The sequence below is a fragment of the Rhinatrema bivittatum genome, chromosome 6 (assembly GCF_901001135.1).
Source record: "Rhinatrema bivittatum chromosome 6, aRhiBiv1.1, whole genome shotgun sequence".
Taxonomy (NCBI): domain Eukaryota; kingdom Metazoa; phylum Chordata; class Amphibia; order Gymnophiona; family Rhinatrematidae; genus Rhinatrema; species Rhinatrema bivittatum.
The window spans coordinates 171,734,030-171,759,871 of record NC_042620.1 but is presented as its reverse complement, the minus strand read 5'-3'; the positions used below and the strand labels follow the sequence as shown (position 1 = coordinate 171,759,871).

Below are 25,842 nucleotides of genomic sequence, written 5' to 3'. Positions count from 1 at the left end.
CCTGCTTTAAGCAGGCGTAACTTTGCCGACAAAGGTAAGGGGGGGGGTTTAGATAGGGCCGGGGGGGTGGGTTAGGTAGGGGAAGGGAGGGGAAGGTGGGGGGAGGGCGAAGGGAACAGGCAGTGCGCGCTGGGCTCGGCGCGCGCAGGTTGCACAAATGTGCACCCCCTTGCGCGCGCCGACCCCGGATTTTATAAGATACGCGCGGCTACACGCGTATCTTATAAAATCCAGCGTACTTTTGTTCACGCCTGGTGCACGAACAAAAGTACGCGATCGTGTATTTTTTTTAAGATCTACCCCAATGTGTATAACTATAGAAGCAAATATATTTCATGCATATTCACTGTGGATGTCCCAAAAACGTGACCAGCTGGGGTAAGGCTTGTGAACCCACTAATCTAGAAGAAAGAATAAGTAGCAACATTGTCCTTATTGCAGTTGACACTATAAATGCATTGTGAGACCAACTGATTTTACAAAGATATAGGTACCTGAAACAAACGACCTGAGAACTGCCATTTGCGATTTAACATGCACAGATATAAAGTAATGCACTTGTGAGCCAAGCACAGGTAGAATATACGCTGAACAGGGCAATATTTGCTAACATTAACCAGGAAAATGCCTGGATAGATTAGTTGTAAACTGATAATAGTTAAGCCAATAACAGCTCGATGCTGCTTGGCATTTCATTAAAAGTGGTGTGACTTAAGAAAGGGTATATGAAAGGAAGAAAGACACATTCAACAGGCCACATTGGAGTGTGGAGTTCAGTTTTGGAGACCCATCCTTACAAAAGGATATTAAAAAATCCGTCAGTAATTTAATAAAGGTTTAAAATGAATCTATTGTAATTAGAAAAAGAGAGGAGTAAGAGATTTAAATACATTGGATACATGTATCATGGGATCCTACCAGCATCTCACAGACAAGCTTTTTATTTCATCCACAAGAATAGCAAACACGACAAGAAGGCATCCTGTAAGGTTAAGAGGAAATAGAGTTTACAGCCTTCAGAGAAAGTGATTCTTTACTTATAGCTGATGAAATTATGGAGCATTTAAGCCAACAGAGATTCTCATTGCTCCAATACTTAATAACATCAAAAGTTGTCGAGAAATCGAGGATTGCGAGTATGATGTTATTACACTCAAGACAAGAGTTCCGATCACCATATTCTGGATTAGGAGGGAATTATTCACTGTGATTCAGAGCTAGCTATAGTGGGCTTGCCTTCCCTTGAATTATCATGTAGAGAAAGTTTTAAGGTGACTAGAACTGAATGGACCCATGATCGGTTTGGAGCTCACCACCTATGTAACATTCCACAAGTTCAAAATGATGAATCCTAATGCAATTGTGGACTGCCTTACTCCTCTCAGGAAGTATGTGTCTGGCCAGATATGAGATCATTTGCATGAAAGATATTTTTAAAAAACTGTGTAAAGTAAAATAAATCCTTGGAGGCAGTTTGATATTTAGTGAATGGCATTCGATCTAGTTAATACAATACTTTATATAGTATGATTTGGTTCACCTGACAAGGATGCTCAATTTATTAATGTAGTACATTTATACACATTTTTTTTACATTACCAAAGACCTTTGTTCATATTGGTACTGATGGAGATGTGCTCAAGATGGAATAAATGGGGAAAAGGCAAAACAGAGGATGGATGTTAATAGAATTACAAGTTCCAACTAGAAGATAGATTTGTAGTTTTTTTGGAGAAGATGTTCAGTTTTAATCCAGGAAACACTGGATGAATCATACTAAACAGCTCCTCAAGGTTTCTTCTTGTAAATGAGAAAAAATGATGAAGAAAATGAAATTGTTTTCAAGCATGGCTCTATTTTCATTTGAAGTTTACAAACATTTTTTTAACCTTGACCTTTCTGTCTAATGTTTGGCATTTAGAAAATAAGCATTGGCTGATTTTCATGTCTTGACTTGTTTATGACATTTGCAAATGTGCTTTGATAATGGGGCAATATATAGATCATTGAATGGCAATTCCTTTAAATCTAGAACGTGTGACATCAACAGTGACTCTTGTTTGAACTAAGGGGCAAATGAGTTCCACTGTGCTTTCTCTATTAGTCACTACATGAGACCTTTAGAGATCACACACTTGAGCTAAATAAAACACCTGCAAAATATACAAATAGAACATAGGAATGGATATTACATTATATAGAAATAAATGTATATATACACAACATATAGAAAATTTGCAGGAATGGGGCTAGCCTACAGTGTGAAAATGCTGTACAAAATCTGTTCATTCATAGTGCTTAGGGAAGACAAAATACAGTGATTCATTTGGTGTCTGTGGTCATAATGTTTGCAAAATGCCAGCAACCAACATAGGATATTTGCAAAAGAAATTCCCTCTAGGCCAGCCCATACTCTCTGACAAGCAGAGGTCACATCAAAAGCTTCACTTGAGTTTCTCATGCTGTTTTACTTTTACCAAGCACAGATTCCACAACTAATTTCAAAAGACTTCCTAGGCAGAACAGCATGAGCTGTGGTACCAGTCTACTACATCAGATTGTTTGTGGGGAAAGCAAGCCCATGAGCTGGGATCCGGGGTACCTGCAATCTCCAGATGCAAAAGAGGATGTTCCTGCAATCTCTAGATGCATCAAACGAGCAGGATGATGTTACAATAAAAAGCAAATAAGCATTTTGTTGTGAGCCACAGCAGCTTTTCCCAACAGCTGAAAAGGAAAGTTCTGTTTCTATCGGCTAAGCAGGGAAAGAACTATAAGGTCAACTTGGCAAAATAGTAAAGATTTGTTATAAGAGTATCTTTGTTGCTCAAAGGTCATTGCCTGCAATGGTGAAGGAATGGTGTCGGAGGACAAGTGGAATTTGCAATACCAATATTTGGGAACATTTGACAGCTAAAATTTAAATTTTAAAATATTCTAAAACCATATTTGTCAAACTGAACTATTTCAGCTGTTATAAGAAAAAGAGAAATAAATTTATCAAATTTTAAGTTCAAGTTCAACTATATTTAGCTGTTTACTATGAGGTCCATATTCAAAAGCCATTTAGACAGAAACATAATAGTTATCCATCTCAATAGTTTACCAAGCTATATTCAGCCTTTATCTGGCTAAATTCTAGCCAGCTAATAAGTTAGCTGGCTAGAATTTAGCTGGATAAGTTAGGGGTAGTCCAGGGGCGTAACCGGGAGGAGTTGAGTCAGCCAGCTAAGGTAACCAGCTATCTCCAGTATTTAGAGTTAGCCGGCTATGTCTGGTCCAGTCAAAGAGCTGTCCTAAAATGAGCTGGCTATAGTTGGCCAGCTAACTAATTAAGGCCAGGAGCCATCAAACTATTGCTTGCAATAGGAAGAGGGGTGTGTTTTATGGTAAAAGCCTATGTATCGCGCTTCAAAGTGTGGTAAGTACCACAATTGTTGCAATTCCTACCTACAATCTCTATATGCTCATGATAAAAAAATGTCAGAAATAGTGTGGTCATGCTGAGCTCATGCAGGGAATCCTGAAAATGCATTGGCTATTTAGTTACCCATGGGCATGCTAAATAGCATGAACATGCTAAACTGAATATTCTCAGTTTTCTTTGCCTCTTGGTTTCTCCTGCTTGCTTCCAATGTATATACAACTAAGCTAAGTGCATGGGGTTTGCTTGTCAATGCAAAGGAAAGACATGGGAAAGCTAGTATGCTCCAAGTGAGAATATCAGAGGAGAGTGGAGTGTTCCAGGAGAGAAGAAAACTGTCAGGGTAAAAGACCTAAAACCAGGCTTGAACCTACAGACTACTGGAGCAAGGGGCTGGAGCCTTCCTTATGAACTACTGAGTGGCCCAGTATTGTTGAAGCAAGCAACCCAAAAGGAGTTCACATGTTGCCTGCTGCTCAGACCTGCAACCCTGCCCCCTGGAAGATTCGGATTTGTCCTCAGGAAAGAAAAAGAGGATTGCTGGGAATAATGCATTGTTCTTGGCAACTTGATAGCTTTGAGCTGTGGTGAGGATCTTGGATGTGAAGATCCATAAGCACTGAACTTGGGTATCTGTGTGAAAGAAGTTTGGAATAACTTGACCCATGCCAAATTGACTGTGAACATTCTGGAATCCGATCTGCTTGACGTTTTTCGACAAATTAAGCCTAGGAGGGAGTTGATATGCTATGTGTTTGTTTAGTTACTGAAGGTGAAGTTAACCAATGTTCTGTTTGCCCTACTATTTTAACATAAATCCCAAGTTAAACCTTAGAAAATACTTGTGTTCAGAATCCTTTGACTAGCAACTAAACAAAAACTGACATGGCTGCATATTAACCATCTATCTTAGGTGTCCATAAAGATCTTCAAAGAGTAGTGTTAGAGGCCATAGTTGGGGGAAGAAGGGAGCATGCAAGGAGCAGACCCAGGGACAAATCTGGCTACCCTGGCTCAGAATGGCACTGGCATTTTACCATCACTCCCTCTCTAATCCTGCACTGCAGTGGCTGCACTACATGGTCTGCTACTGCCTCAAAGCTCACAGACATGAACTCTACATTCAAACAAACAATTGGTCAGCTGAAACAAGCTTTTGAGGCTCACAATGCTCTTCAACTTTAAGCTTTGAATGCCTACAGTGGTCTTTGGCAACACTAAGAATGTCAATGACAGTAAAGATCTGTGACTTCTGGAAACCTATTGCTTAGAAATATTTTTGCCTAGTATAACGAAACATGGATTTAATTTTTAAATGCTCAAGTATCTCCTCTGTCACCTCCTTCTGTCCATCATTCCTTCCTTCTTCTCCATGTCCCCCTGTTTTGCTGGCACCCTGTGGAAGCTTCACATTGCATGAGAAGTGGGGGAAGGACTAGGTGGATCCACTGGCTAATTGCTTACCCTGGGGGGGGGGGGGAGTCCCCTGCTTTTGTGATTACCCAGAAGTAGGGCAGGGCCCCCACAAAAAAGCCTGTTGGACATTTGAATGCCAGCAGATGAAGAAGAGGAAAGTGCAGCCTGCCAGACAGAAATAGCTGCTAATTCTTCTGCTACCTCATCACTATTTTGCAACTAATGATTCTCTCTGTTCTTATCCCAAATACTGAAAAGAGCTTAGGATAAGCACAAAAAATACTGAGTTGTAAAAAAAAAAAAAAAATGAAGCAACAGAAAAAAAAGCAATTGGATCTGTCTGGCAGGCTGCCACATTCCTCCTCCTGTCTTCTATCTCCCAGGCAGACATCTGAAGCAAATAGAGCATCTTGGATATCAGTTAAGGTGTCAGCAAACCTGACGGTGTGTCCAAATTAAACGAACTGCCGGGACACTTCAATCATCCACCTTGATGCAAGTCTCTTTATGTGTGAACTTTTGTGAAATATTTTTTAAAACTTTTTTTAAGCATATATATCCCAATAATGAAGATCTGAGAAAAAAGCCCGACATGGCCAGTGTTTCACTTAGACAAGTTTCAACAGGGGTAATCACTATCTCAGCGTGTAAGGACATCCATTCGGGCCACTCGGTCTCAGCATCTCACTTTGAGTGGATGAAGTGTTCGGGCAGTTCGTTTAATTTGAACAGGCCATCAGGCTTGCTGACACCTTAATTGATATCCAAGATGCTCTGTTTGACCTGTTGTTTTGAGTTTTGGTTTTGGTTCTCTTTATTTTTGCTTTATATGTTTATAGACATTTGAAATTCTACCTTTTTCCATGTGGGGGCCTCAAGGCGGATTACAAAACAAGTTATAACTATCAGTAAGAGTACATTGGTTGAAGGTCATTTATAATCACAGTTGAATCAAATTTACAATGGATAGCATTGAGAGGCCAGAATGTTTAACTTATAACCCTTACTTGACACTTCAGATAGATAGGTCAGAAAGACTCTGCTGAGAGGACTTTAAGAGAAGGAATGGCCAAAGAGCCATGTCTTTCTTTCTGAAAGTGAGGTAAGATAGCTCAAGGCTTAGGGGTATCAGTACTTTGTTCTAGATTTTTGGAGCATAGATTTTTGGAGCATAACAACAGAAGGCATGAAGTCTTATACAGGATAGTCTAGCCAAAGCTACAGAAGGGGAGGAAAGAAGAGTCATTTTGGCATTCTATAATGGGAATGTAGGGGAAAGAAGTTGAGAGAGATACTCAGGGGCTTGTAGACCTAACAGAGGATTTTGAACTGTATCCTGCTTTTGACTGGGAGTCAGTGCAGCTGATGTAGTATTGGTGTTATGTGGTCAGCTGCATTGACCCCTACCAAGATTCTAGCAGCTGTATTCTGTAGAAGCTGGAGCCACTTCAGATTATACTGTGAGATGCTGCAGTAGTCAATTTGGCTGGTGATTAATGCATGTATAATGGGAGCAAGATTGTGTTTATCAAAGTAATTGTGCAATTGCCAAAACTGATGCAGATGTATAAAGGAATTTCTTATCATCTTAGAGATAAGAGCTTCCATCATGAGATCCACTTTGAGCAGAATTTGGTAATGAAGCGGAATATAAATTATTGTAATAAATAAAAATAAATTCTGATCAAGTTGAACACTTAGGCTTTGTACTGACTCCTTAGGTTGCAAAGGGGAAATTGCGAAGGGAGGTAAAGATCAAAGGGGATGACCTTGATGACTAAGACAGAGCAGATATAATTTAGCAGAGTTTAATTTGAGTTTGTGGTTGCTAAGCAATTGGGTTACTGTCAGAAGACAATCATTGAGATTGGCGATGGATGAGGTTTGGTCTGATCCAATTTTATTCAGTTGGTTGTCATCAGCAAATAAATAGCATTCAGTGAGGAAGGACTGAATGACATTGCAGATTGGATGAATGTAACTTTTGAAAAGAATTGGGGAGAGGACCTACCCCTGGGGTACTCTACAACTGAGATCTGTGAGACTGGATGATTTGTTGGCCTATGTAGCTGATTGCATTCTGTTAGATAGGAATGATTTGAACTGTATGAGAGCAGTGCCTTGAATATCAATGTCTCTTAGATGTTGAATCAAGAGTTGGTGGTCAACATTGTCAAAGGTGACAGAAAGATCCAGAAGGACTAGAAGCAATATGTCATCTTGGTCTGCATGCAGATGGATATTTATTTAAACTATTTCTATTCTGCTCAAAGCAAACCACTGTAAAGAGCAGATTACAATAAAAAAAACATTCATAGAATCAGGTTACACAATAAAAATAGTCACATTACATCATGAAATGTAACAGAATACAAAATCAACTAAAATTTAAATGTTTTCTACCACTGTATACAATCTACTTTAAATTACAAAATTAAGAATTAAAAGCCTGCTGAAAAAGATGTGCCTTCAACTGCTTATGAAAAGCAATTAAATCTGAAAGCATGCAAATTTCTGATGGCAAGGCATTCCGGAGGACAGGACCTTTTACAGAAAAGGCCCTGCTCCAAGTCTCAGTCAAATGAACCTACTTAGGAGTGGGCACCACTAAAAGGCTTTTATTTGCAGACTGAAGCATGAACAAAGGTGCATATCTAACATACAATTTAGTCATACAAGAAAAAGCAAGTCCGTGAACTGATTTAGAAACCAAAACTAAAATCTGTTAAATGTGCAGCTAGTGCAATTCTCTTAATAAAGAGATTACATCCCAAGGATGGCCACCAAGAGGAACCTAGCTGCTGAATTCTGTATCACTTGAAATGCCTTTACGTAAACTTTGGGGAGCCCTATATAAAGGGAGTTATAGTAATCCAAAGATGTTAATAAGAAAATGTGTACCAACTTTCAAAAATCTTCTCTTGAAATAATATATTTTATATGCTTCAGCAACCTTAACTTATAAAATCTTGACCTTAACACACTATGAATTTGTGATTTAAAAAGTAGATGTTTATCAAAGAAAAAAACCAGATTTCTCACAGAATCCTGAAAAAATACAGGGATTCCTTTTAATACCAACCACCTACTACCAGACCGAGGGGTTTTTGAAAACCAAGCTACTTCAGTCTTTGCAGATATAAAATTCATTTATTTAAACACATCCATTTATGATTGTCTGACAAACAACTATGAGCCTTTTCTACCCCTAAATAATTATTCTTTGAAACTGGAAATAGCAGCTGGATGTCATCTGCAAAAATTAAAAAAAAACAAAAAACCACTTCATGAGAATCCAAAATTGTGCAGAGGGGCCTTAAATATATATCTTAAACAAGGTTGGCAATAAAACCAAGCCTTGTGGAACCCCAGAACTTAAAGCATTCCAAATCGAGCAGTTACCTTGTACCTTCACCCTTTGCTCTCTATCTGAAAGAAAAGATTTAAACCATGCACATACTTCACCACTTACACCAATCTTCCCCATCCAACAAGATTGAATGACTCACTGTATCAAAAGCAGCTGAGATATCTAAAATCAACACCATTAATCCCTTATCTATTTCCCTTAATAAAGTATCCATTATTGAAATTAGAAAGGTCTCCATACTACAACACATCCGGAAACCACATTGATTAGGCTGTAGAATATCATTATACTTCAAAAACTCATTTAACTGAACTGCCACCACTTTCTCTAAGGTTTTCCTCATTGTAGACACATTTGGGCGAATTTTAAATCTCTACCTTTCTGGGGAGCTTGTCCTGAAGTCAAACCTGGATTGAGTTTGAACCCAACTAGCTTGCACATTTCTACTCCTCTGGCAACACAACATCTATAAGGCCTGAGATTTAATATGTTCTACTTCAGATAGGACTCTCCATAGCACTTGGATCTCACGGAACAATTTTTGCTTCACATGACTTAAGAGAATGTGCCCAGCATATAAAAGCTAGTTCCGCATCTACGACTCCTTTTTCTGCAAACCACAGTAGCCACAGCAGAGGCATTGCTGTCACAGGCACTGAGACAAGAAAAAGCTAAGTACAACCATGTAACCAGATGGAGGTTCTCAAGCAGCACAGGATGTGATTAGAAAGTATCACCTCTATGATGGACAGTTCAGCAGACTGCAAGTGAACCACCTCCTTTACACCTGCAGCCTCCATGCAGCAGCCCCATTCATTTTATTTATATATTAAAACATCTTATATTCCACTGGTTCCGCACAGATTACAACCTTACATTCACCAAGTTAAAACAAACTAAACAGAACATTAAAAACATGCCACCTTACTTTTGCAATAGGATTGTTATAATATTTGAAATAAAGAACCCCCACGTCAGAGGCATTGCTAGGTACTTAAAAGATCTGGGGCGCAGGCCCATAGGTCCTCCTGTTTCCCCCTCTCCTAATTTTGATGATTAAACTGAGCAATTACAATCACCTCCTCCTTCAACGAATGATCATGTAAAAACACATGACATCATACTTAACACAAAACTGAACTACCTTTTGAGATTTGCTGGTTACTTGTGACCTGGACTGGCCACTGTTGGGGACACGATCCTGAGCTTGATGGGCTCATAATGGTATATCTTATGTTCTGATTTTTTGTTAACCTTTTATGGTTTTTCAATGATGGCAACAGTACAGGAAAAGAAAAACAAAGCCATCGTATAAGGGAAAGCAAAATATATGAATCTTTCCATTAACAGCCCTGTCCCAAGTCCTACAGTTTCAAGAGGATTCACCGTCTTGAGATATTAGAACCAAAATTCTGTTTACTAGTTCTAATCCACTGGCATCTTGGGAACATTTATTTATCTTTTCATATAATCTTTCAAATGAATAGAAAATAAAGTATCAAGTGAAAAGGAAATGCAGACACCAAATGAAGCACGGTTATTGTAAGTAACATTTCAGTTGATAACACTGGCATTCTTAGACAGTGTACAAATTTTATCTGTAGATTGCCCCTTTAACATGGTATTAAGAAAATGATTATTTGAATCTCTTTCCTTGCAAGTCCTTTCTAAAGTCATTGTTATGAGTGGGTGCTGAGCCATATGACTTTACTGTCCTTCTTTTCTTTTTTATGTTATGTTTTTTTTCTTGAAAACAGAGACAGTTGCATGCTTTTTTTTTTTTTTTTTGCATATTCTTTCCCTAAATGCTTCATCTCCCTGCCCCTCCTGCAGTGAACCTAATGTCCTTGATGACTCCCAGGGCCTGGCCGCTGAGGGCAGCCTCTCTAGGTACAGTGTCAACGCTACCTACCTGTGTGTTAGTGTTCTGTGCTGGGAAATACAAACTTCCCTGTATCCTGTGTCTTGCTATTTCTTTCTTTTCATCTCTGTCTCTTTTAGTCTATATCATGAATATCCAAGCCTGCAAGTCAAAGGTGTAGTGACTCTGCTTCTGTTTTGTTTTAGTAGCCCTTGGCTAATGACATTGGGAAGACATAAAAAACTCACACTTGATAATGCCAAAAATCTAACATATATCATGCATTTTTAGTGTGTTATCTGCTCTTTTAATGACCTGAGCAACACCACAGAACTAAAATCTTAGGGGTAGATTTTAAAAGGAGCGCGCACATGTACGCCCAATTTTATAACTTGCGTGCGCAGGCACGCGCAAGTTATAAAATCAGGGGTCGGTTGTGCACCTTGCACGCGCCGAGCCGCGCTGCCTTCCCCCGTTCCCTCCCCCCTAATCTGTCCTTCCCACCCCTTCCCCTAACCTTTCTCCCCCCAGCCCTACTCTAACCCCCACCTAAATTTTTATCTTACCTTTTGCGCCTGCCGACAGCCTGCCAGCACGCAATCCTTCGACACAGCAGCAATGGCCGCTGTGTTGGAGGCCTCTGGCCCTGCCCTGCCCCCGGATCACCCCTTTAGTAAAGCCCCGGGACTTACTCGCGTCCCGGGGCTTTACGTGCGTCGCTGGGCCTTTTAAAAATAGGCCCGGCGCGCGTAACCTTTTTAAAATCCGGCCCTTAATGAGGCTCTGCTCTTGAACAGGCCACAAATAACTTTTGAACAACAGGGGCACCTTCCCCCAATCCCCACTAATTATACTAGAAAAAGATAGTCTTCTTTAATTGTCATCCTGTTTCATATTGGTAGTCAGTGTCATTTCACCAGTCCAAAAAACTCAAGTCACCAATAATGATAACGAATGGGTTTGCATGCAAGTTAAACAATCAGAGGTCAATACTCGGCAAACTGGTGAGCGAGAAAGTTATCAGGGTAAAGTTAGCCAGATAACTTTATCCAGAAATTCAGCAGAACGTAGCAGGATACTGCTCCACTGAATACCCACATAAAGTTATCCGGTTATGTTTAGGACAGGTATTTTTTCAACCAGACTTGCCAGCTAACTTTGTCCGGTTGTGCTGAATAACAGCGCTGCCAAGACAAAGTGAAACTGCACCCCGGGAACACCCTTACCACTGTCTCTTTGTAGCCAGGTAAATCTTGTCCGGGTAATGAGTTACTTGGACATAATTTTGGTGGAGTGCAGGAGAAAAGTTTCACGTCTCGGTGTTTGTCAGGATAACTCCAAAAAGTACCTCAGGACAAAGTTTTTTGTTATCGACCTCTCTCAGAAGCCCAAAAATCTTTATGTAGGAGTTTTTCTAAATATTCAGCTGTTTTTAGATACAATGTTGACTGTTCATATGTGCTGCTGGCTGTTTTGCTAGTGGTTCAATGTTGGTCATAGACAGCGCCACTGAAATCAGTGGGACTTACAGAGGCTGCTTCTGATACCTAAATAGATGCCCAGAACTTATGAGCAACTGACTCTGTATCTAAACAGAGAAAAGATGAATGCTTTATTTAAGCAACACCTAATAACTTCTACTTCTTTGATGTGATGAAATCTATTGATCATCAGCTATTTTACTGTCTGTTTGAGGACAGTTTGTATTCTCATAGCTCCAAACTACAATGTTGTTTCTAATTAATGTCTTATCTCACTTCTGTTAATCCTATTTTGATGTAAACTTCTAACATAAGTTTCTCACTGAATATGAGGGAGTAAGATATAAAATATTTCAATGCAATTAAAAAATACTTTTGAAAGGGAGGTCTGCACCTTTAACATTCAGATCCACCGTGTTACCCATTGTTGTTGATGTAATAGTGTGGAGCATATCATATCTCTCTACTGTTTCTCATCAAGGGAATTATTCATCTTCTAATAATCTTTCTTATTGACCAGGGGAAAAAGCAATCCCTTCTCAACTCTGTTTCAAGTCTTGTAAGCCTTCACTTCCCTTTAGCGAAATTCTCCTTTTCTCCAGGGGTGAGGAACATTGAGAGACATTCTTGTCTGCTAATTGCTCGGTAGATTTAATGTATTGATGTTATTTCTTTGAATTTTTGAAATGAAGAAATAACTTATTTGAATGTACTGTATTAATTTGATTAGTCCATCATTCACAACACTCATTTGTGTTTTACCTACACTGCTTCAAAAGATCCATCTCTAACTGATGGTAAATGTGGATATGCACCAGAAAAACTATGCAAATTTTAGCCAGTGGGAAAGGCACTGACGGAAGAAGATGTTTTGGTTAAATTAACATAAACATGAAAGGCGAGTACCTTCTGGAGTCCAGTAGGAGCCTGATTCACTAAGCTTCTTTCCCATAGACACAGAATGAGAGGACAGCCTTAGTAAATCAGGACCTCGGTGTTTAAACCTGGAGGGAAGCAGAAACTTGAGAAAAAAGGAATATGATCTAAAACAATTGAAACCAAAAATTGTTGCACTCCAAAGGCTTACTCCAGAGCCACAGCTGCTTTCACCTGTTACAGATAGAAAGGAAGGCACTACCCCAGACATCTCAATAGACCTAAGCAAAAGAAAGGCGTTTGTGTTGGTCTGTAACGTAGCACAGCTGTATCCTGAGCTGGAAGTATGTCCACTTTTACCACATGGAAGAAATTGGGAGGTTTTTGTATATCACCATGCACTGGCTATGTTCAGCATGGTATGTTTGTATTGAGAGAATGAGTTTAAAGTGTTTCAGTTTGTTTTTTATACAGGCACATGGTTTATAAATATCTGCATATAACAGCTTTAGGCTTTGCGGATCAAGACCAATTTCTGTTGGCAATGCTGTACTGCACTCATAGTCTTATAAAACATGTGAAGGCACCATTTGTAGTGTGTATACTCTGCTACATGTGCAGCCTGATTCTAATCTGTAAAAAAGGAAGGTGAGAGAACCCGTAATTAGGAGAATGGGGTTTGGGGTTTGTATAGACCACCAAGACTGACAGCCGACCCTTATTGATAGGACTGTGTTCTGGGATCTAGAGAACTCACCGTTATGGAGATGATCGTGTTCTGGGATGAAGAGAGCTTCCCTTTACTGAGAGCCATGCTAGGGGATTTAGCGAGCTGACCATTTTCAACAGGCCTATGCTGTGGGATTTAGAAAGATAGCAAGACTACGGGACTTTTTAGGAGTTAATTTTCAAAGGGACCTATGTGCATGAAACTCTGCTTTATGCCCATAAGTGGTGCTTTCAAAATTAACTGGGGGGGGGGGGGGGGGGTGTAAAAGTCTGCGCGAAACACGATTTCATGTGAACTTCTCCTTGCACTAGTCATAGATGTTCTGGGGCGAAGTTGGGGCAGGAAAAGAATTAATGTTTATACTTTCAGTTTTTGAAAGTATGTGCATAAATCTACATGCACAAAGTTATACCTGCTGGAGAACAGGTGTAATGTGGCTGTATGTCTACAAGTGAACTCGCAGAATTTCAAAGTGGACTTAATGTGCATAATTTCATTTTGTAAATTCAGGTTAAAGTCTGTGGATAAAAAGTACCTGCGGACGTTAGCCCTATGTGAGCTGGTGCAAATATCACCCTTCTTAAAACCACCAGTAATGACAATGACAGCACCTTGCTGTAGGAACTAGAAAGTTTGCCAGTAATTATAGAATTGTGGGGCACTTATTATTTGGAGAAAATTTAATTTCCTTATAACATTCAAGATTTTGTTTTCTTCTTTGATCTTGAACCAGTGCAGTGAAAGGCCTGGCTGCTTAGAAAGCCATGTATAAAAAAATCCACAAGCTTTTATTATATATAACAGTCATATGGCTGTTCATAGGTCTATTATACATGTCTTTTCTATATACAAACACACACATACACCCGAGCAACCTAATAAACTCCAGTAATAAATAATAATAGATAATTCTATGGTGATCATTTATATCCAACTCAAACCTGTTTTGTTTTCATTTTTTTTAACTCCTAACTTATTTTGCATGGTTTTAATCTTGTTTTCAGAAGAGGATATCCCAGTCTATAGAAACCTTAATATTTTAGGATAGGAAAGAAAAGCCTTGCTAACCCAAAGCTATGCAATACACAATCATGACTCACTTGAGTGCAAACTTCAATGCCCTTCATTAATAAAAGCAATTTTTTCAGACTTATCAGAGAGTAGTAATGCAACAGTATGGCTTTGACTTCTACTCCAGTCAGATACAATAAACAGTTACTAGAAGAAAGATACTCAGGTACCTAACAACATTATGCTTAGAATGTGTCATCCTGCCAGGACTGAGTAACTGGGGTTACCCCGAGTAGTAGGATGAACACATCATTGGTTCTACAACAAATCCTAGAAACAAACAAGAAGAGAAGCACGGGCGTAAGTGACATAATGGTGATCTGATTCTTTAAGAAACTCCTTCCAACATACCCATTTGTGTGTCCTTTTTTACTGAATCATGATTATTAAGAAAAATTATAGCACATGAATACTATTAGAGCATGATTACATAAAGTCACTTTTTTTCACATCTCATAAAAATCCTGGCCCAGTTAAGATTTCTTCTATTATTGAGATTTGTCTGACTTGCCAGAAGGAAAACAATTCTGTAATGTGGGCAATGTTTGACAGCCTATATTTTGTGAATGAAATTGCAGATGCTCCTTCTTGCTATATTATTTCTTATTAGTCATGATAATTTACCAGCTCTTGTTTTGACGTGTTTTCTTGCAGTACAATATGTTCTGGATGTTACACTGGCATAGTATATGTCATGGTGTTAGTAAATGTCCTTCAGTCTTCCATAAGCAATTCTTTATCTGTCTTTCTTGTCTGTCTGTCTTATCCCTGAACAAGAATTAGCTTTTGTGCTACAGATACTTCCACGGTGGGCGACATAAGCATTTGCAAATAACTGAGCAGTTTCCTTCTAGGAAAAGCAAAGTTATTTTGCATGCATAATGCTTATGCCAAGATGCCAACAATAGTTAACCTTCTCCTCTCTCATTCTCTACTTGTTTCTTCACCTTATTAGGGGTGATTTGAAAGACGTTTCCTTTAAATGTGGCACATGATTTAAAGCTTTGCAATAATTCTCTCATACTTAGCCTGAACAGCTGTGTCTTGCAGTTATACCTACTTTCATGAAAACAAACCAGAAGGTCTGTAAAGCCCCCATGCTACATTTGGTGATGCAAGGCAGATTCTTGAATTTGATACCAGACAGATTCACACAGCTACTGCAATTTTCGGTTGTTTTACAATCACTTGGTGAGAGAGTTTGGCCACCTCATCCCATAAAGGGTAGGACAGTGCCACAGTAGATCTAGGCCTACTTATCCTTGCAGTCTCATTCATGCTGGGCATGCCAAATTGACATTAGATTGTTCAATGGGAGACTAGATAACTTTGTATCATGAAGACCAACTTCTTTCCTCCAATTAGATGTTAGCCAAACCAGTTATACCTTTATGTTTGAAGCTGGCATATTGAATTAACAAAAGCCCAACCTATTTATCAGATTCCATTAATTCTTGCCTTGGTGTGGCTACAGTCATCAGTAAATGGTGCTTCATTAATCACACAGTAGATATGTATATTGCATAAGTTTATTTGTCCTTCCTTTCGTAAGTGTAGAATCTAATATCACCAGCAGTAAAAAAAGATAGGGCAGAGCAATTCTAATCCTAAATAAAAGAAATTCTAGAGTAAACCTTTAAAAAAAATAAGTTATGTAATTTATTTTACAAACATTTTCTATAATTTTCCAGTGAGCTTGTGAACGACATACTGAAATTATGTCCACAAAGACAATCTGCATTATTTGCAATAATAGTCAAATTTTGCAGTAATAAATGTTATTTATAAAAGATATATTGACTCCTAGACTAATATAAATAAGTCATTGACATGGAACAGTATTCTGTATACATCTCCACATCTTTTAAAACCTAAAGCCTTTTTCAACAAAAATTATCTAAAGATGTACAGCCTGCAGCAAAACAAAATGCTCAGTCTGACTCAGGGGATATTCAGTTCCTTTTCATGGACCTTTTTCCTGTGTAAAATATTCTGCACACCTCTAAAATTCTCAGAACAGATGCCATGGTTATTTTGTTTTACATATCACAATAGTCACCCATGGGATCTATGACCTATAGACATAAATTTTGAGACTTCCCATGTAATCTAGTATTTCTATATTTTGAACCAGTACTCTGGTCTTCAGGAGAGTTTCCAGTTAGAATATGCATCCCCCCATTTTTTTTTTTTTTTTGGGGTGAAGAGGGATCTGGGATTTGGTTTTTTTATTTGTTTCAACTTGGTTGGTTTGCCAGACCAAAGGTTAAATTATATGTACCTGATATTTTTTTTTCCTTGAGCCCTGCTAGATCAGTCATTACGTATGGGATTTCCCTCTTCCACAGCTGATGATGACAGAAGACACACTTCTCTAATGATCTCTCTTTGGGGTATAAAGGGGTTGTAGACCTGGTCCAATACCTGTAGCCTACTGCCAAAGCACTGTGACCACTAGAAATCCCCCTAATACCACTTTCTTGAAAATACCCACTACTGGGCACTAATGATCACGCTGAGTGAGTTGAGAGGCAGAAGAAGGAGGGTGCAACCAGATGTACCTAACATGCTGCCAACAGTCCCAATGATTCTCCTTGCCCTTGCCTTCCTGGGCAGGATCTGGACTTGTCTAGCAGTTCTCAAGGAACAAAAATTATCAGGTAAGTATAATTAATATTCCTTGTCTTCCTGCTAGACCAGTTATTACGTATGGGAATTACCAAAGCTTCTCTTTGCTTGGACGGGAGGATGACAGGGCTGTCTCATTAGCCCTTTTCTCAAAGGTAGTGTCTGCCTTGGCCTGTGTCCAATTTATTGTCATCACCAAAAGGGTGCAATGACCAGACAACTGCCTTGAAAATTCCTTCCAGCAAAGCTGAACTGCCTCTGCCCAGGATGAGGCTTGTGCCCTTATAGCGTGAGCCTGGAGCACTCCCAGGGCTACTGATCTGAAAAATAGGTAGGCTGATGATATTGCCTCCTTGTTCCATCTGGCCTGGCTATGGTAGCCTTGGAGGCCACCTACCCTTTTTGAGAGCCAACAAATACCACAAACAACTTGACTGTCCTCCTTCAACATTGGTTACCTTCTGGTATGTCAGGAGAATCGGATGTACATCTAATAGTCATAGATTTTTATTTTCTCCTGGCAGCCACTGCCACTGAGTGCTGGAGAGGACTTTCATAAATTCCACTGGAATACCGGTCCTAACTTGGGCAGATATGATGGAACCAAATGTTGTGAAATTCCTAGATGGGGATCTCTGTAGTATAGAGCTTGCAGCACTAACATGCAACGTAATCCAAGCAAATTCCTTTGAGACTTAGCCTGATTAAATGGCTGATTGAATGGCTTGAGGGGCTGTCTGCTCAAGGCCTTTTGCAGTGACACCTGAATGGGATCCCACTAAGTGGAATGGTGGCCTAATGCAGCTTACCAAGAAACTAAATATGTCTGGATGTGCAGCTACTGGGGGTCCTCTAACTCTACTTCTATAGCCCGCTATGGCTGCTACCTGGATCTTCAAAGAACTTAATGCCAGCTGTTTGTCCAGGCTAGCTTGCAGGAAGTATCATTTTTGGGATGACTGCTTTCCAGAGAGCAGAGTCCTGCATAAAGCAGTACCCAGTCTGACATAGTTAGGGAAGCGGGAAGGACTTCTAACCTGGTTGAAATTACTGAGGCAGAATAAGCCCTCTTTTGCAGGTGTACTCTTCCAAGTAACCTGCATGGAGTGGAAGTTACCACCATACGCAGCTTGCAAGGCAGACCATTTGGTCCTCATCTGCCATCACTATCATGTTACTATGTTACTTTGAGGTCCATATTAAAAGAAGTTAGCCGGTTAACTCAGAAGCTAGCCAGCCAAATGAAGATTTGGGCATTTATCCAGCTGTATTCTAGCCAGCCAATAAGATTGCCAGCTAGAATGTAGCCAGTTAAGTTATGGGGTATTCTGGGAGTATAATTGGGATAAGTAGAGTTAGCTGGACAAGTCTTGTATGACTAAAACGCATGGCCAACCACCAGAAAGCCAGTGCGGTAGACTGGCTGCCCTTATTGTATTGGCCTGAAAGAGTGTGGGTAGGGAGCCTATTTAAGGCAATCCCTGAAATAGCCAGGCTTTTAGTCTTGCTGTGTAGCTGGAGTTAATTACACTTGTCAACTGCTGAGGCAAGATGCCTTCTTTCCCCCATTTTTTATTTTTTATTTTTTTGTCAAACTCCGCTTTCGATTAGTTCTGAACACTTGAGAAGCTTGTGACAGAGAGCTCTGTTGTTAGCTCGTATCTCAGTATAGCTTAATGAGGCAGTGTATTTTCCTGTGCCGTGTAAAGGAAGGCACTGCTGAAATATAAATTCCAGGGTCTCCTGTTTACCAACTAAGCCACAGCAGCTAAACCAAGGCTATTGTGTTAAGATAAAATTATATGTTGGGGCGAACCATTTGAGCCATTCTCTGGAGCAACAAAGGTCCTTCCCATCATACAGGGGGATCAGTTCTGCAGCACAGAAGGATGTTGTGCTATTCTGTTATCAATTAAACTTACGGGCAACTGTGCCTCTTAGCCTGGCTTGCTAATTACCAATTAAACCGTGCACATGCATATTAAAAAACATTTGGTATCTAGAGAACCCAACAAAGTAAGAATTGTATGCTCCAGCAGTCCTTTATAGTGTCTTTTATCAGAGTCGAGCCATCTAATGATTGCTGCTCAGTTAGTCATTGAACTCCATCGACCCTTAAGGGTACAGGGATAGCCATTGTTTTCTGGAGGCTCCACAAACTCCTAAGGATACTGGAAGCCCTCCAGAGTTCAACCAGGGCAGGGTCTGGGAAAATACTCCCACTGGGAAAAATCAACCCCTAGTGCTTGTTGACCCAGAAGCAACCAGGCCAGGGCTGCACTCTGGCTCTGGAAGGTAAGTCTTCCTCATGTGTCCACAGTTGCCAGAGACAGAGACTACCAGTATTGGACCAGGCACATATCCCCTTTATACCCCAGAGTGAGGTCATTAAAGAGGTATGCCCTCTGTCTCGATCAGCCATGGAGGAAGGAAATCCCGTACAAAATGACTGGTCTAGCAGGAAAATAAGGAAATAAACATTAAACAAAAAAATAACCCTCAAAACAAAAACTGAACCAAATTAAAAAAACAAAACAAAACTGACCTCCTTAGGTCAAAAACCTGTCCTAGGGCAGGGCCCAAGCCAGCTCAGTGCCAAGGCCTACCTAATGCTTAAGCCTGCCCTGAGCTGGCCCAGAGCCTGCTTACTCTCCTTTGCCTACCTTTAAAATCACAGGGACCAGGGAACTCCCACCCTGGCCCCCACTTACCCCCTTGCTGGATCATCCATAAAGGGCAGGAGCGATACCCAGTCATTCCTGCCCAGGTCTCTGATGCTGTAAAAATAGTGCCAGGTAGGCTCAGAGCTGGGTTGGCTTAGAGCAGGCCCCAGGCCAGATGTCTGCCCCATAGGAACCCTGCCCTGGCCGACAGAGGCGCATTTTTCCCTTAAAAAATACCATGAATACAAAAATACCTGAAAATTATGGGGTATTTTTGTAGAAGGCTATTTTTGGTTTACCAAAAATGGCCTCATTCATTGCATTTTTTTCATTTGTTGGAAACAAATATACATCTCTAATTTCCAAGTTCTCTGGGGACTGGAATCTATAAATGAATGGATAAGAATGCTATAGAAGAGTTCCTGCCAGCCGCTGCACCTCTGAAATGAAAATCTGAATTCCCAGATAGAGGAGGTGATAAACAAATAGGAGTGGGCAGTGAAAAAATGTTTGTTTCATTCATTTGATTTTCTTTCCATTTTTTTTTGTTTTTGTTTTACATTACTTCATTTTAGTGTGCATTATTGTTTTTTTAATGCACGCTAATACCATTTTAGTAAGCACTAAAAAATGTAATTCTGACTAAATGAAATGAAATAAAAGAAATGACAGCATATCCCCACAAATTGTAAAAGACTATTAAAATACAATGCCAGTAGCACACATTACAAATACAGTATCTGCTATACTATCCCAAAAAGGAGGTCCATAGTCTTAATGTGAATGTTATCATTTTAACCATATCTTTCTCCCGAAACTTAACTTAAGATTTGTATGGCATATTTACATCCAAAACTGGAATCCTATTGCATAAAACAAAACTGAAAATAAATATACACTTGTCACCACTAATGGGAGATTACAAAGACTGAATGGGAGGGGGGAATAAGTTTACCTCCAGCAAAACAGTTTCAAAATCTGGCCTATTTCCTTTAGCTCATGAAAGCAATTATGACACATGATGCTATGATGTGAATACAGCATCAGTAGTGATTTGAAGGACCAACATTCTGTGTTTTGGCAGCAGGCATACCACAGTGCTAAATCCCACATATCAGGATCCCTTGCCCCATCTTTTAATGCTCCCTTCCCAAGCTCTTGGTCTTCAAGCACACAACATCTACTCTTCAGGAGGGCAATTTTCAAAGCCATTTATCCAGGAAATAGCAATTAATGCGGGTAAAATGGCTTGTCTTAAAATTGCCCTTCCTTGGCTCAGCTAAAGATACATGTGGGCTTCCATAGCCAGGTTAAAGAGGCATTCATTCCTGGGAGCGTGTTTAGGTTGAGAGAATCAATTATGCAGGTGCAAAATCCTTGGGCACATTTAGCATGTAGCCTTTGTGGCTGTTGATTTTCAAAGGGAAGCAAATATAGGTGGTTTTACTTTGAAAACTGGCTGCAGTGTACATGGGCCAAGAGTGCTCACGTACGTTGCAAATGACACAAGCTATTCAAAACTAACCCCCCCAGATATGTAGGGCCATGTTAGAGTGGTTCTTAGCAGTGCTTATTAAAGAACATTCCCTCTCCACAAACCCCTCTCTTCCACACATTCCCTATGGTCATGTTTAATGTTGTCAATGTTTAACAGGGTTGCCAGTGTGCAGAGCGAACCTGGCCAGCAGAATCTGCTTATTCAGCAACCACTGGGGAGGAAGAGAGGCCTGAGGCAGGTAAGAAAAGGAGTCCAAACTACACTAAATACTGTTAAATTACATGTAATAGTGTAAGTGTTCAGGGCTTCTACTCAAGTACAGTTAGGATTTATTGTTTACATAATATGTGATATAAAGGGTGATTTTTGGAAAGTAATGCCTTTTTGACTTAGGGACCTAGTTATTTATTTATAGACATTTGATATGCCTCCTTTTGTGTTAACACAATCTGTGTACAACTTTTGTGTTAATGCAATCTGGTACAACTTAAATGAGCACATTAATAGACAAAAATTATGCAAATTTAAACTGTAATACAAGAATCCATATTAATGCATGGAAAAATCATGCTACCGATACCATTAACTCACATTTGTTAACGTGCATTAACACTGCTTTAAAGTGTATTAAACACTAATGCAAACTTTTAACATCTGTAAACACTTGAATTAGCATTAATGCAGTTTAGAAATAGAATGTTTAATTAATAGGGTATTAATAAAGATGAAATGTTTGATGTACAGGTTGCTATTCTTATTAAAAATGCCAGTTTGTTAAAAATAAATGCAAGGAAGGGAAAGCTTTGCATATGCATGGATATTCTAGTACTTTTCAATGTTATCCTATTGACAATGACCTGAAACTGATAAGATTCAGATCAGGTTCAATAGCGTATCTTGTAAGGCCATGATAGCTCTCCCCCTGTGCAAGTTTTGAGCTCATCAGTGCATTATCACAGAAGTTATTGTGCCTCCAGATAAATGGATGGATTCAATCACTGCTACAGTGCTTCTGCACTCCATGTTTGAAAAGTGGTATGGGGGGGGGGGGGGGAAATATGCGCGTACATGGGCGCCTTTTAAAATCCATTTGGTGCGCGCTGGCACACTCGCGCATCTCCCAGTTTTGGCACATGCTGGGCTTTTAAAATTCACCTATATATGTCTGTGCTTTTTTATTTAAATAAAATGTGCATGTTAATTATAGACACTCTAACACATCCACACCATTCATCCACATCTTGTTAAAAAACATATTGCACAATACATGAATTATAATAATTCACAAACCTTATATATTCAAATTTAAACTGCAAATCTCCATTAATTACAGATGTAAATCCAGTTAATAAACTTGTGCATATAATTTCAGAATATTTCAAATTTGCAGTTTAAATTTGAATATATAAGGTTTGTGAATTGTTATAATTCATGTATTGTGCAATATGTTTTTTAACAAGATGTGGATGAATGGTGTGGATGTGTTAGCTTAGCTTTTAGAGTGTCTATATAGGTGCGTGTGTTTTGTTGTCAAAATAAACGTTATACACATTGGTTATGTGTTATCTCTCTATCTTATGTGTATTTAGCAAATAATTAATAGGGAATTATTTACAAATTGTTTACCCTCTGTATTATTTTACCATGTTAATTATAGGACATGAGTTCAGAAGATGAGTGCAATACATTTTTGTCATGCTCATAATCCTAGTGGCTCTCTGAAGATGAACCAAACCATAATAGGTGTTTTCTGATTGGACATTGCTTTTGTTCACAGTAGGAGGGCAAAGAAGATACGCTGTTATTTTTAGAAGCTTTTTTTCCAGCAGAAATCTATTTTATTTTAACCAAATATATTGCATATACTAGTAATTTTATTTAAGGCAGAACTCAGCTCATATGCTGCTTTAAGTATAAAATTAGCCAAAACATGAGCAAGATAATACTGTGTATCTCATAGGACATAGTCCTGGGGCACCGAATGTTAATTGCTCCCTAACTCTCTCTTGGTCTTCTTTTTCTTTTCACTCTCTCAGCTCCGTCGACCTCTTTTGTCACGTCAGAAGACTCAGACTGAGCCAAGAAGTCGTCATGGTGCTCGACTTTCAACGACTCGTAGAAGCATACAGCCTAAGATGAAACCAGTTGGTGAGGCAGCAGTACCTTTGCAAGAATGTGGGAGGGCTTTTGGATTTGTGGCCTGATCTAAAACTGAAAGGAGAGGTGTCCAGGGTTCTCTTTTATTCAGGTAGGCAGACATGTTCTATGACAGGAGTCGTCAACATTTGTTTTGGGAAAGTGCCAAATAAACCCATGGCAGTCTCCAGGAGAAGAGATCTCCTAATGAAGTCTTGGCTCCTCCAGCCATCCAGCACACACCCTCAGAGCATGCTGCTTCCTCTGTAATGCTGACACTGTATTTTCAAAACCCGCTGGCCAGTTCTGCTAATCTAGTGCATCGCCAATATTACAGAGGCAGCAGCGAAACCAGGATTGTTGACTCCTGTTCTAGAGACATCTTTGTCAACTGTGATTTCTGAATGCTATAGTTTAAGAAAGACGTTTTGTGAGCGATTTGTGCTACTGAATAGTTCTGAACGGAGCCCATTAACAATGGAATCAAGGTACCACACATGGACCCAACAAAACAAAAACTTTTTTTTTTAATGTTGAAAGTAGCATTAGTGAATGAGGAATTTAAAGAAAATACTCCATAGATTAGTTCCAAATGCTTTACAAATTAACAAGTGCCATGATCAATCCTCTCACTTAATTGTCACAGTTTAATGCGTGTAAATGAGCTCTTATAAAATTTCCCTGGGGTTGTGTACATAAAAGTATGCATGGGAGCAATTTCACTTGTATTTGAAAGAGGCAAACCTGGTTGGAGATTTGGAGCAGGGAAACCATTTACATGGTTTACCATTTACAAACCATTTACATGTATATGATTATTTACACGTAAATAATCATATACACATTTACACCTGATGTGTGCACGTATGCCACGCTAGGTTCCTTGTGTACCTGCTAATTTTCAGAGCAGATATGCACCTGCATGTCCACTTTGAAAATTTGGGCTGAAGTCTATACAAGGACTTCAGCTCTACATGGGCTATTATAAAATTACCTTCCTTAAGTTTAGTGCGAGAGTTCTGTTTTAGGAACATCAGAGAACACTGGCAAATGAAAAAAAACACCTCACTCATTGACAGATTTCTAATTTCCAAAACATAGGCATGTTCATATATAATTGCTTAATAAGCATACTAATGATCTGCAATTTTCAGAGAACACATTTTATTTTATTGCTTTGGTTTCAGATGTATGGACATTAAGGCCCCCTAATATACTCTGAGAGATACAAATACAGCCATAATGGGCTCGACTCACCCAATTTTGGGACCTAGACAAATTTCTGTCCATGAAATAGTTGACTCTAGTGAATAAAAATAATCACATCCTGTTAGAAAATACAGTGGCTCAGAGGCCCTGCATATCTTGAGAAAGATGAATTACCCTCCTTTATATGGTCTTTAGATGAGATTCCATTCTGTATCATGAAACACATTATTAGCTTAATTATGGTAAGCATGGACCTCAATATCCCTTCCCAAATGCTCTCTTGACATCAACAGCATCTTAGGATTGGGTGGATTAAGTTCAATGATCATGTCAACTCAAACTGAGGTTAAAATACTAAAATTGCTTTCCTATGCTTCAGTTGCTAAGCTGTTTCATTAAATATGCCCCAAACCACTTAGAGAGCTCAGCTCCAAAGGTACCAATGAAGAAAGTGTAACTATCCAAAGCTACTAATGTAAAACCTAATCAGGATCAAAAGCAGGTCTGTAATACCTGCAGACTTAAAGAGCTATAGAAACCTAATTAGGAAAAAAGCAAAGCAACTGACAAAGCAACATCTTTAATTGGTAATTATGCCCAGAGTCATAGAAATTATTAAATCATCACTTAATGACTAATCAAAAAGGATAGATTACTGTGGGGGGTTTTTTCCCAAAGACATGGAATGGAAGAAAAACTTTAGTAAATCAGGTCCAAAGAGAAAATGATTGGCATGCATCACGCATGAAAACATTCAAAATACACACTTAATTTAGAAATCTGCTGGCTCTTAACAAATCATTAACAACTTCATTGACTTAGCAGGATATCAATAAGAGTTATATGCATCCAGCCCACACCTTTACCTGCTACAGAATGGATGCACCAGGTAATAGAGCTCATGAGAAACAAGGCCCTACTTGCAGGTAAAGAGAGCAGCTTGTAGTGTCCCTAACATACAGGTCGATACAGTAAAGTGTGCTCCGTCGGAGCGCACTGTCAGCCTGCTCTGGACGCGTGTTTTCCCTTACCCCTTATTCAGTAAGGGGAGGAAAACACGCGGCCCACCCGCAGCACCTAATAGCGCCCTCAACATGCAAATGCATGTTGATGGCCCTATTAGGTATGTGCGCGCGATTCAGTAAGTAAAATGTGCAGCCAAGCCGCACATTTTACTCTAAGAAATTAGCGCCGACCCAAAGGTCGGCGCTAATTTCTTCCGGCACCAGGAAAGTGCACAGAAAAGCAGTAAAAACTGCTTTTCTGTGCACCCTCCGACTTAATATCATAGCGATATTAAGTCGGAGGTCCCCAAAAGTAAAAAAAAAGTAAAAAAATAAAAATAAAAATTTGAATTCGGCCCGCGGCTGTCGAGCCGAAAACCGGACGCTCAATTTTGCCGGCGTCCGGTTTCCGAGCCCGTGGCTGTCAGCGGGCTCGAGAACCGACGCCGGCAAAATTGAGCGTCGGCTGTCAAAC

The 25,842-nt window shown here is 39.5% G+C and overlaps 1 protein-coding gene across 1 annotated transcript in view; it reads left to right on the top strand.

The window, feature by feature from the left end:
* The window catches only part of UNC80 (unc-80 homolog, NALCN channel complex subunit), a 437,997-nt gene that overhangs the window by 370,941 nt on the left and 41,214 nt on the right, over nt 1–25,842 (top strand). The window contains 3 exon segments of the mRNA XM_029606152.1: nt 10,044–10,100; nt 21,175–21,256; nt 23,055–23,166. Of these exon segments, the coding sequence (XP_029462012.1) occupies nt 10,044–10,100; nt 21,175–21,256; nt 23,055–23,166 (251 nt within the window).